The sequence below is a fragment of the Octopus bimaculoides genome, chromosome Z (assembly GCF_046866305.1).
Source record: "Octopus bimaculoides isolate indiv1 chromosome Z, ASM4686630v1, whole genome shotgun sequence".
Taxonomy (NCBI): domain Eukaryota; kingdom Metazoa; phylum Mollusca; class Cephalopoda; order Octopoda; family Octopodidae; genus Octopus; species Octopus bimaculoides.
Genome location: NC_142944.1, coordinates 3,263,112 through 3,275,677, shown reverse-complemented (window position 1 = coordinate 3,275,677; position 12,566 = coordinate 3,263,112). Strand labels below are relative to the sequence as shown.

Genomic DNA, 12,566 nt, shown 5'->3' with positions numbered 1-12,566 from the left:
TAGGGGCTCGAAATTTCCCAAAGACTCCTGAAGAAGGCTGGCGGGTATATCAGCCGAAACGTTGTGTTAACAACAAACAAGATGAGGACAAATATCCGTCAAATGTAAATAATGCTTTTGTGATATGCAGAGTGTTTCTCTTCCAGGTCTTTACTGAGGTATACTCTTCCTGCACTTCTGTGTGCGTATGTGAGATCATCAGGAAGTTAATTCTTCTGCAGGTGTTGCCTACCGACCAGCAGGATTTTGTTCACTTCGTTTTTCAAATTTACGTTGATATGTTCATTATTTTTGCTGCTATTGTTTAGTAAGTGCCGTCTAAGCAGTCAGTGGCTGGCTGCATTGATCGTAAGGTCCGTCTTCCTTATTTTCCTCTCAGTCTGTCAATATTACTGTTTTTGTAGAAATTTGCAACTAATGTTAGGATCGTTAAGGTTTCCATTGATTGGATTTCCTCTCTAGACCAGTCGAATATTACAAATGCTGGTATTAGCACGGGTACGGCAAATGCAATATGGAATATTGTCTTGTTGAAGAGGAAAGCTCTGACCACTTTTATTTAATCTTGTATAATATTCTTTAGTTACTCTGCCTTATTATTTCACAATACTTGTGATATATTTTCATTATCTAGGTATTTGTAACGCATCATTTGTGGAACAGAAGAAATATATATACAACTGATGTAAAGATTTTGAACAGTTTTTCTATGTTCAGTCGCTATCTATGAATATTTCTTTTGGCCAAACTTCGTCCTTAAATCAGCGGAAAATGTCATTAAATCCAGCTGTATTTCAGTGTTGAAAATATTTCGGGCATAAATTATTCGATCGTGACAAAGAAATTAGTGGTAATGTTGGTGTCGCTTGTTATTGTGGACCTAGAGCATAACCAGTGGATTTTGATAAAAGAAATTACAGTTCAATGATGGCTAAAATAAACAGAAGTACATATAGACAACTCACTTGGAATATACCAGTTGGAATATTAGTAACATCAGAAACAATTGTTCCATTTTCTGTTACAAGTGTGGGGATTGTGAACCAGGTTTACTTGAGCCATTTGATGACAGCAACTAAAGCAGCGGATAAATTTGGATGTTTCAATCCATGTTGTAATCAATCCGTATTGTCACAAATTTCCTGCTGTGTTTTCTAACTTCAGGCAGTACAGCCTTATTTATCAAAAGTTGTTCGGCACAACACGTTACTCCTTTCTTTCACATGCCTGTGAGTGACTATATCATTTGACTTGCAATGGCGTTAGAGGAATTGGCTCAGAGAGCTGGTGTACAATTTGTGCATAATGTTAAGGCAAGTTATGGGCCCATAGTTCTCTCCTGAAGCAGTGTTTTCGTTCTTGGTCATTAGGTTTGCTCGTGCTATGGCAAGCCAGTTCGCTATATCAGTCTGACCTTTAATAATTTCTTGAAATATTTGAGTGGCCTTCAATATAAGGATAATGACTTGTGCCTGTAATCAACTCTGAGATTTCTTTCTGGTGCCTGGCTATTATATAACTTGTCCACAGAACTGGTGAAAGTTTCAATGTCGATCATACAGGTCTTAGAAAGAAATGCTGGAAAGCATTTTGTCCAGGGTGGTAACGATTCTGCAAGTTAACCGCCTTGTTGATGATGATGGTGATGATGATGATGATGATGATGATGGTGATGGTGATGATGATGATGATGATGATGGTGATGATGATGATGATGATGATGATGATGATAATGATATAAGTATAGAACAATCGTAAGTGAATAACTGACAACATACTATTGTCAACAACAATTTAGTGCTAGAATTGTCAAACCTCACATTAACATCAAATTTCTCCCTCTACCGACAACTAAATCATTTTTGGATGTTATGTTATCTTTCTATTGATAGTTAGTCATCTAATTATACCTTTTTGTTAGTACCAGCATTATCAGTACTATGAGCTGTAAATAAATTAAAAAGATAATTATGTACCTCTGTCAGACAATCCATGCTTTCTGCATACAATTGGTCCCCGTTCTGGAGAACTAATAAAAGATAGAGAGAAGAGATTTATCGTAAAAACAGTAGGTAGAAGGTGATACTCCATTTTGGCCATAGCCGTAATAGCTAAAACGAACTGTAGAACCAAAGATCACTCGGTATTTCCCGTTATAACATCGATATCCTGCAAGGATATACAATTTCCACTATGTTTTCATTTACATATTTTTACAGAAATATACTGCTGTGTTATAATAATTATAATTTTTATTTTTATCTTTTACAGATAGCTGCTTCTTACTCGCCAATGCACGAATTGTCGATTATCCAATTGTATATTGTAACGATGGCTTTTGCAAACTTTCTGGTTACAACCGAGCTGAAGTTATGCAAAAGAGTAGCACATGCAGCTTCATGTATGGAGAACTCACAGATAAAAATATACTCGAGAAGGTTCGTGTATCCTTTGAGAAATTACAACAGGAACAGGTTGAAATTCTACTGTATAAAAAGAACAGTAAGTTTCCTTCGCAATTTCTTTATTTCATCTAATTAGTTATGACTATTATCTTTTTTAACGTCAACTCTAAATTCAGTTACATTTAATTATTATCTAAAAAATATCCTATTTTATTTTGAAATCATAATCATCATTAAAAAGAAGTTATCATAAACATTAAGTAAAGAGACTGAATAGTAAAACACTTCGATATAGTGTACTCATAGGATGGGGGAGGGGAAAGTTCCTGGCTTTGGGTAAAAGAAAATGCAAGAGAATCAATTAATTATGATTTTAGTAAACATATTCCCCTCTCAGATTCACACACTTACTGAAGCGGTTTTTCAGTTTCTCTAAGCCCTGTAAAAGAACTCGGAAGGTTGAGCCTCCAACCAGGCATTTCACCAGGCCTCCAACCATGCATTCACAGTTAAAGCCAGATTTTTATCAGCACCCCCTCGTACATAATCCGTTATTTCATGCCCAAAATAAATAGTATTTTGTTTCGTTGAAAAGTAGATATATATATATATCCACGAAAGAAATATTTAGAGAGAACAGGGAAAACAAACCGCTCTTCTGTCAAGTATACTTTCCCTCCTATTCACCGTCCTCCTTGCTGCACAAACGATTCATCATATCAACCTCCTTAAATTTCATCTTTACAGTTTGTCAGGTTCTCTCAATGTGACAGAACTATGACTACACGAATTTTGGTCAAAAGCTCTTTGTAACGAGACCCATCCAAACTAGAACGTCGGCTTATATCCGCGTTGAATGCAGTATTTGTCCTTTTGTCAAACGACAGGTCTACGTTATTTCCATGTATGTTATCTACGTATCCAACTACTTCGATTCCGCTTCTGTTAGTCTTATATACGGCATCAGTTCTGATCACCGTAATGCAATGTAAACATGGAGCATCTTCGCGAACCCTTCTGGTCACATCTCGGTGTCTACGATAAGGTATTGAACATTCTAAACGTAAGTATATATCTAATTTAACTCGCTGATCACGAGTGCAATTTGGGGGTAAGCCTGCTATTTCTAATAGTTTCATAGAATCAGCCAGTCGTGTGTAGGCTTGTTTCACTCCAAACACTAACCATGTTTATTTTCTGACTGACTCGCTTATTTATTCAACTTCTCTATCTTTCTCTCCTCCCACTCTGCCTCACTCTCTTTCCCTCTCCTTCTCCATTTGAATATGTACACCTGTCAAATGTGTTTTTGTTCTCTCTACCTCTCTCACACGTCTCATATATATATATATATATATATATATATATATATATATATATATATATATATATATATATATATATATATATATATATATATATATATATATATATAAAATACAAAATGGGACAAGAATGCAAACCATCCAGACAGTCAGGTGATACAAAAAAGGGACAATAAAACATCCATACAGACGATACAAAGAAAAGAAGGACAGGTCATTCGGAGTTTTCTTTTCTCATTCGAGTTCCAGATTATCTTTGCAACTTCGGTTGGTTATACTCGAGATTGCTCCAATCTGGCCAGCCCCAAGGAAAAACTAAGCTAAGAGCATTAGATTCCTTGGAAGAAAGCAGCGAAAGTATACGAAAACAAGGACAGAAAAAAATGGAGAAATGTTACACAAAAACAAATGCAATTAACAAAACATACCAACAGGTGTCTTTCGACTAACGACAAATTAAATTAAGCTGGCGTGTGTGGAAGTAAAGCCTTAAGGCAGGGACCTAAGATTAGGCAGACACAGGGCAGAATATAGATGTAGCACGGATGGTAGTCGAACCAAGAAAGAAAGGTCAGGCTTGACCAAACACCGGTCACGTGGGGAGAGAAGAGAGAGGTAGAGGCAGAGGGATAGAAGAATTAAGGAAGGGCGAGAAAAAATAAAAGAGACACAGTGAAGTGAAAGAGGAGGGAAAGTGAGCAAGAAAAGAAGGCCAGGAAATGTGAGAGAGGGGGAACGAAAGAACGAAGAGTGGAATGAACAAAGTGTGAAAGGGCTGATAGAAAGAAGGAAAGAATAGAATAATAGAGTCGTACAAAATTTAGATATGTATATACTTACATATAAGAGACCAAAGTGTACGTACGCCGCTATATTTTATATATAAAAAATACAAAAATGGGACAAGAACGCAACACATCCAGACAGGTGATACAAAAAAGGGAGAACAAAACATGTAGACAGACGATACAAAAGAAAACAAGGGCGGGTCATTCGGAGTTTTCTATCCTCAGTCGAGTTCCAGATTATCTTTGCAATTTCGGCTGGTTATACTCGAGATTGCTCCAATCTGGCCAGCCCCAAGGAAAATCTGAGCTAAAAGTATTAATATATATATATATATATATATATATATATATATATATATATATATACATACATACATATATAAATATATACATATAGTTGACGTGTATTCTGTTAAGAACGTGTTAGAGTACAAAAGAGTTCGTTCATCCTTAGAATGAGCAGATAGCCAGCAGCATTATGGTATGCTACCAATTCTAGGCTTAGGCATCCCTCGTACGGGAGAAATAAAAAGGAAAGAATAAAAGGAAGAGGGAGTATGATTTGACAGCTGTTTAATGGTCACTACACATGTTTCGATACAACATAGATCCACATATATACAGGATTTTAATTTAAATTAAGTAACGGTTTACCCGTATGATAGGACCTAGTTGAATCTCCTCAGGTGATATATAATCGCTGTCTCTTTTTATACACTCACTCACATACACACACATGTGTGTGTGTGTACACTTCCTCCAAGAAAGGTTAGTAACATCCTGATAAAAGATTTGATAACTTTGAATTTTTTTTAATCCTCCTTATATTTAAAAATTGTATTAATATATATAACGGGCTTCTTTCAGTTTCCGTCTGCCAAATAGACTCATAAGGCTTTGGTCCGAGGCTTTAGTAGAGACACTTGCTCAAGATACCACGCACCACACACACTCACAAACACACACAAACAGACAGACAGACAGACAAACAGACAGACAGACAGATAGATAGACGGACAGACAGATAGATAGATAGATAGATAGATAGATAGATAGATAGATAGATAGATAGATAGATATGCAGGCAGGCAGACACATACACACACTTACACACACACATACATACATATTTTAACGATGCGTACTGCCTTAATTCTTCGAAACGCCAGAGTTTTAATGGTGGCAGCTGATGAAGGGGATGTTTCTATGTGGCCTGCTTGTTTGTTGCACCTTGTTTACCATTTTGTCCTTGTTCTTTTGCCACGTCATGTACCCAGTTATGTATCTATATGTACATGTAGATGAACGTATATACATACATGTACATATATGTGCATATACTCATATATTGTTTGTATCACGACAGAACGCACGCGTTACCTTTATACAGTAAGTTTTAACTATTTTTCTAACGCGACTCTCTATTTCTATTTCCCCCTCTCATTCTTCTCTCTATTGTTCTTCGCCTCTACCTGTCACTACTTCTCTCTATTGTTCTTCGCCTCTACCTGTCACTACTTCTCTCTCTCTCTCTCTTGTTACTCGTCCTTCGCCTCTCACCGTTACTACTACTATCTCTCTCTCTCTCTCTCTCTCTACCTCTCGTTGCTCACTTTTATTCTACTTCCTCCCCTCCTTTTCCCTCTGCTACTCTTTCTCTTCACACAGCCTTGGTCACGTGTGTCCGGCTGCTATTTTTTTTCGTTCTTGGAATCACCAAGCTCGCACGTACTTCTTTGCCCCTCCTGTACGTGCTTCACAGCGTTCAAGACATACACACTTCACGTCTGGCTGTACAGCCTTTTTGTTTGTTTATTTCACCGTTTCGTTTTCCTGTCTTGTTTTCTGTCCGCCACTACCCTCCACGAGAACAATTTAATTTGTGTTCGTGGGAAGAACCATTTTAACGATGCGTACTGCCTTAATTCTTCGAAACGCCGGAGTTTTAATGGTGGCAGCTGATGAAGGGGATGTTTCTATGTGGCCTGCTTGTTTGTTGCACATTGTTTACCATTTTGTCCTTGTTCTTTTGCCATGTCATTTACTCAGTTATGTATCTATATGTACATGTAGATGAACGTATATACATACATGTACATATATATGCATATACTCATATATTGTTTGTACATACATACATACATACATACGTACGTACATACATACATACATACTACATGTATTTATATGTGTGTACATATGCGCTTGTGCTTGTGTATTTGTTTTCTTTTACTCGCGTATCTTCTCTTCTTCTTGCTTCATATCTATCTATCTATCTATCCATCTCACTTTCGTTATTATTCTTATATTTACTTTCCTCTTCTAACACCAGTCTTATAATTATCCAGCATTTGATATTGCCCACAGTATTCTAGCCTTTCCACTTTTACTTTTCTCTTCTGCACCAAAGAACACTAAGCAGTTGAGCAATTTTCTCAACTTTCTGTTGCGTAAACATAATTGATGTTTGTAATGCCAACAACGACACTTGTGTGTGAAACGAATTTTCTATTTCAAATATATAAAAACTTGTTCTTAACTGATGATGCGATAGTTTTTTTTTCCAAATTTAGAACGATGTCAATTGGTCGTCCGTGTAAAGTGGTCTTCCAGGTCCGTGATGTGAAATTTAATACATTTATCCCTTTCACTACAATACTCGTTATCGATCACTTCACTTAGATACAATACATCGATCCATTAATGTAAATAACCCCGCTCCTTTCACTAAATGCTCTATATTCATTTGCAAGTTGATATATGTAATATATTGATCTCCGTAACAGGATACAAAACATTAATGCACTTCGATACGATAATAGCATATACATGTGTGTGTGTGTAAGCGTTTGTGTGTACGTGTGTTTATGTATGCACATATATGTATATGTACATATATTATATGTCTGTATGTATATATTTGTATATGTGTGTGTGTGCGTGTATGTGTACATGTGTGTCTGTGTATATACAAGCACACTTGCACACAAATCTATGTGTATGTAAATGAGGCTGTAACAGGATGGGCAATAACTAAGGAAGTATTAGGGTAAAATTATACAGAACAGTTAACGTCCGACCAAAAGGATCTGGGTGCAAGAGTAAAACATGCATATGTATGCATATATATTATGCGTCAATATATCACTAGTTTGCACACACACTCACACACACACACGCACACACACACACGCACACACGCACATGCAATCACGCACACACAAATACAATACATATACAGTCATATATATATATATGTACAGATGCGTGCGCACACACTCGTAATTGTTTTATCACAAAACAATTATTCTAAAAGCTGCATGCACTTTCGAGAAAAGACACCTTGCATCTGCTATGCAGCATTTTTCCAGTCGCTCTTAATACCACGACTCATTACTCTGGATTTTATCAGCACGAGCTTAGTGATATGATACTCGACTACAGGAAAGTTAAAGAATGTCGTTTGTGCAGAGTGCTACTCGTGGTAAAGTGTGTTCAAAAAAGGGATGAACCTGCAAGCAATCATACCTCCATGCTCTTTTGTGGTGGATATCTCTTCAAGAAATCTAAGTACGGATAGAGATTTGGGCCATTTCACTCACACAAATGGAAACCCATGAAGAAACCTCACTATACGTCGGAGTAACTCAGCTCTACAGAATTATTCCACCAAAACCCACATTCTTAAAATGCTTAATTTATCATTGACAGCGCCAATTTTGTGAACAGCGGAAATATGTTTCATGTTCTGCATGCAACAAGCAAGCAACACACAAAAGTGATACAGTCAACTTATATAAAGGGGCGAAAGAACTGTTTCAAGGCCTATTTTAAAGTGACACAATATAATATGACGTTTCTGCCTTGACGAGCTGTTAGGGAAGATAAGTTAACTAAGGTTTGTACATGATACGATGACATTTAATTTGATGTAACAATGTAAGCAGATGTCACGTTTAGGAAATACCTACCAAGTTTAGGAAAATCCATCACGTCTACCGACTTCAAATTTTATCATTTTGATAAACTTATAGGCAGATAGGATCCTCTTATCGATTGCAAGAAGAGGAGCATTGTGTATAATATAATGTGCAGAGAAAGAAGTATGTGGAAATCTTATAAGAAATATCCACCTTGACTATAAGTGAAAAGTTTGAAGATCGAAGATCAATTTGTAACTTTGTGTACATATTATATACACATATTCAGTGCTATGAATTGTCAGCTATGGGATTGGTTTTCATCGTAAAATCTGGATACATTTTACTTGAGCTACAATGTGTATCTTATTGAGAAATTATTTTATTTCATTTTATTGGATATAAAAGTCTATGCTGTGAAAGAAATATATAAATGTAAATATATGCCTTCTATACTTTTGATGTGCAAAAGAAGAGGGGAATTCATTCAATGAACTGCTTCATGGTGTGTTGATCGCTTCTCGGAGGGATTTTCGTTCGCAATGGCATAGGTTAATTATTTTAAGATTGTTGTATCCTTCGTTTCCAATATCGCGGAACTGCCACGATATTCTGACGGATAGTTTTGATAAACTGTACTAGTGTCGTAACAATAAACACGATAACGATGCAGTCGTAATAACAACGCAACGATCTTACAATCTCTTCTCGAACTAACAAACAAATAATGAACTAACCAGCCGACACCTTCCAACTTCACTGCGAACTCAACTCGAACTAACACACTCTGACCGCTACTATTTGTAATCGCTCGGTCTAGTCTATTTCTCGCAAGGGGGCGTCGTAACCTACATCACTAGAAAGATATTTAAAGCAGTTATAAATTAAGCTATTTCCGTAGTGGATAGGTCAATTTTGTATATTTGTGCATTTGACGGCTCATCCTCAGTTTAAAAATATATGCTTTGTGAGATACTTAGCATGAATCAGAAAGAATCAGAAAGACAGAAACAAATCAATTCAAGTACATTTCTGAGCCCAGAAATATTTGGAATATTTTCCTTATTTCATCAACCCAGAAAAATCAATATTTTCATCCTCTCTCTCTCTCTCTCTCTCTCTCTCTCTCTCTCTCTCTCTCTCTCTCTTTCTCTCTCTCTCTCTCTCTCTCTCTCTTTCTCTCTCTCTCTCTCTCTCTCTCTCTCTCTCTCTCTCTCTCTCTCTCTCTCTCTCTCTCTCTCATCTTTAGCTGAGAGTCAACTGGAAACAGCTCGATCGCATACAAACACACTGACATGCAGAAATAGATATACACATACACATACAGCTAGATCGGGTATTGATTGGGGTATGCACCGTTGCAGCGCGTCGGCGTATTCACCATTTGTCGATATTTTCTCGGGTTGTCCCTGTTAACCGACCAAGCAGTGTCCCAGTCTGTCTCCATCTCTGCGAGATATTTGCCCATCCGCTTCGACCCCGTGACATGTGGCCGATCAACACGAGCTGTCACCTCAGTAGGATCCTCAGAGAACAGAGCATTCTATTTCCAGCTCGGAAAATCGAGTAACATGACCAAACAGTCTTATGCGAACGCCCCAGTTTCTGAGTAGAATCGTTGGTTCGGTTATGAAATCCGATCAAAGATAACCCGTAATCCTGCGAAGAGTACTGTTACCAAGGGAGCTCGGGTTACTCCTAATGGCTCCAAGTCTCACAACTAAAGAGCCAGACAGTAAGGACCAGAGAACTGAAGACCCGAACGTTTGTCTTCTTGCTCAGATATCGGCGGCGCCAAATACCCTTGTCTAGTGAATCTAATTTTTGCGTTTGTATGCTTATGAGAGTCATCTTGAAGAATGACACCGCTCCCCCATATATATATATATATATATATACAAACCCAAAAAATTAGAAATACTGAACATACAAAATATCACACACACACACACATATATAAACACGCACACACACACACATTTAATAGTGAACCCTCGTGCACAATCACACAGACAAAACACGATAAACACGCATATATTTCACTTTAAATGTTTGTGTAAAGTTTGTTCTCTTAAAGTATAAAAAAATTTTAAATGTATGGAGATATGAAACTTTTGAATTGAAATTGTTCAAAACCCAATACAATGCAAATTGAAAAATATATGAGTGAAATCGGAAGTGAAGAAGGAAGACCAGCAATTTGCAATTCATCTTATATTTCTATATTTTGAAGTTAATACCTCTTCATCAAGAGAAAATAAAGGATGAACTTGAACTCGAAACCATACTCTGTTTTCTCCTGATAAAGAGGAATATATAAAGATATTGAATTTAATAGTTCATACTTTGTTATTTATTTACAAACAATATGTTAATGTTTTTTCCCAACATTTCTTTCATGTTTTGCTTTCATTCGTGTTTGAATAAGATTGAAGAGTTTATACAATGTTTGTAAATATAAACAATTTTACATTGTTTGTAAATATAAACATCGTTAAGACATAATGTTTCTATATGTGCATGCGTTAGTTGTCTAGGTTTACGGTTTCGCCGTTTTAAAACCGTTTCTGTTGGTTATGTCCCGCCACGATAAATTAAGCTCAATATAGAATTAATAGAACTAAATACAAGTACTAATGTCGTGTGTGTGTGTGTGTGTGTGTGTGTGTGTGTGTGTGTGTGTGTGTGTGTGTGTCTGCATTTTGGTAAATCTCAATATTCCGTCAAACCGTGCGGTTGCTTTAGCTAATTTCACATGTCGATGAATCTGATTATAAGAATGTCAAAGGCGGTGAGTTGGCAGAAGCGTTAGCACGCCGGGCGAAATGTTTAGTGGTATTTCGTCTGCCGCTACGTTCTGAGTTCAAATTCCGCCGAGGTCGACTTTGCCTTTTATCCTTTCGGGGTCGATTAAATAAGTACCAGTTACGCACTGGGGTCGATATAATCGACTTAATCCGTTTGTCTGTCCTTCTATGTTCCCTCTGCGTGTAGCCCCTTGAGGGCAGTAAAGAAATAAGAATCTGATTATAAGAATGTCAGCGCACGACTGACACATTATGTATGGAGCACTTTTCGCTAGAAAACACAAATATGCATACACATATATGCTTACAAATAAACATACATGCACGCATACATAGGCAAGTATGCACACACATACAGACATCCCCTGCGTTACGGCTATTCTCAACATACAGGGCTTCGCGTTCACGGAAATTGTAAAATATGACCATTAATTTCGGGATGCGGTCTGTAATTTTCGCTCTTACGGAAACTCGTATGGCATAGTATAAAACTACACTTTCTTTTTAGCTCAATGGCCACATGGGTTTTAGTTAAGATCAAAGTATATCGTTTGCGATTTGAAAAACTATCATTACGTTACACACAAACACACACACACACACACACACACACACACACACACACACATGCCCAAGTATAACATATGCATATATAAGGTAAATAATGTGAGTATGTTTGTGTATGTGTGTGTGTATATATATATATACATATATATATATATATATATATATATATATATATATATGCACATATATGAATGAATGTGTGTGTGTATGCATATGTGTTTTTATCTTCAACCTCCAACACAACCACCAACAGCAATAGTATAGAAGAAAAGAAACAAAAATCCATTTCAATTAAAAATATATAAATGGTATCAATACATTTTAAAAGTTGAATGAAATGTCTTTAGATCTAAGATCAATGAGGGCTGACTCGTGACTAAACAGCCACAACAATACAATTAGTAAGTACAACATAACTACTACTACAACACCAACAATACTTGACCGCTGTCACTAACATCTAAGCCAATGTAACCCGTTCACTTTTGAATCCAATTGGCTACAACAGATATCAGCATATGTGTGTGTGTGTATATGTATGTGTTTAAGTCTGAACTCAGAAGTGTAAAGGGGTGAATTGCCTATAAATTGTCTGCTGCCCCTTCAGTTAACAGTAATCATAATCCTCTTCTCCAGTCCTTCCCCCTTCTCATCACAGTTTCATTACTACATCAATAGCAATAAGACAATTTTCTACTCTCACAAAGCAAATCTTTGCTCGGCCAATTTTTCTTTATTACACATTTGTTGTGGA

General features: G+C 36.7%; 1 protein-coding gene across 4 annotated transcripts in view; it reads left to right on the top strand.

Annotated features, from left to right (window-relative positions):
* LOC106884153 (voltage-gated delayed rectifier potassium channel KCNH1) overlaps positions 1–12,566 on the top strand; it is a 435,108-nt gene that overhangs the window by 196,695 nt on the left and 225,847 nt on the right. For all 4 annotated transcript variants that reach the window (XM_014935388.3, XM_014935387.3, XM_052973780.2 and 1 more), the window contains one exon: positions 2,272–2,502. In XM_014935388.3, coding sequence (XP_014790874.1) covers positions 2,272–2,502 — 231 coding nt within the window. The remainder of the gene's footprint in view (positions 1–2,271; positions 2,503–12,566) is intronic.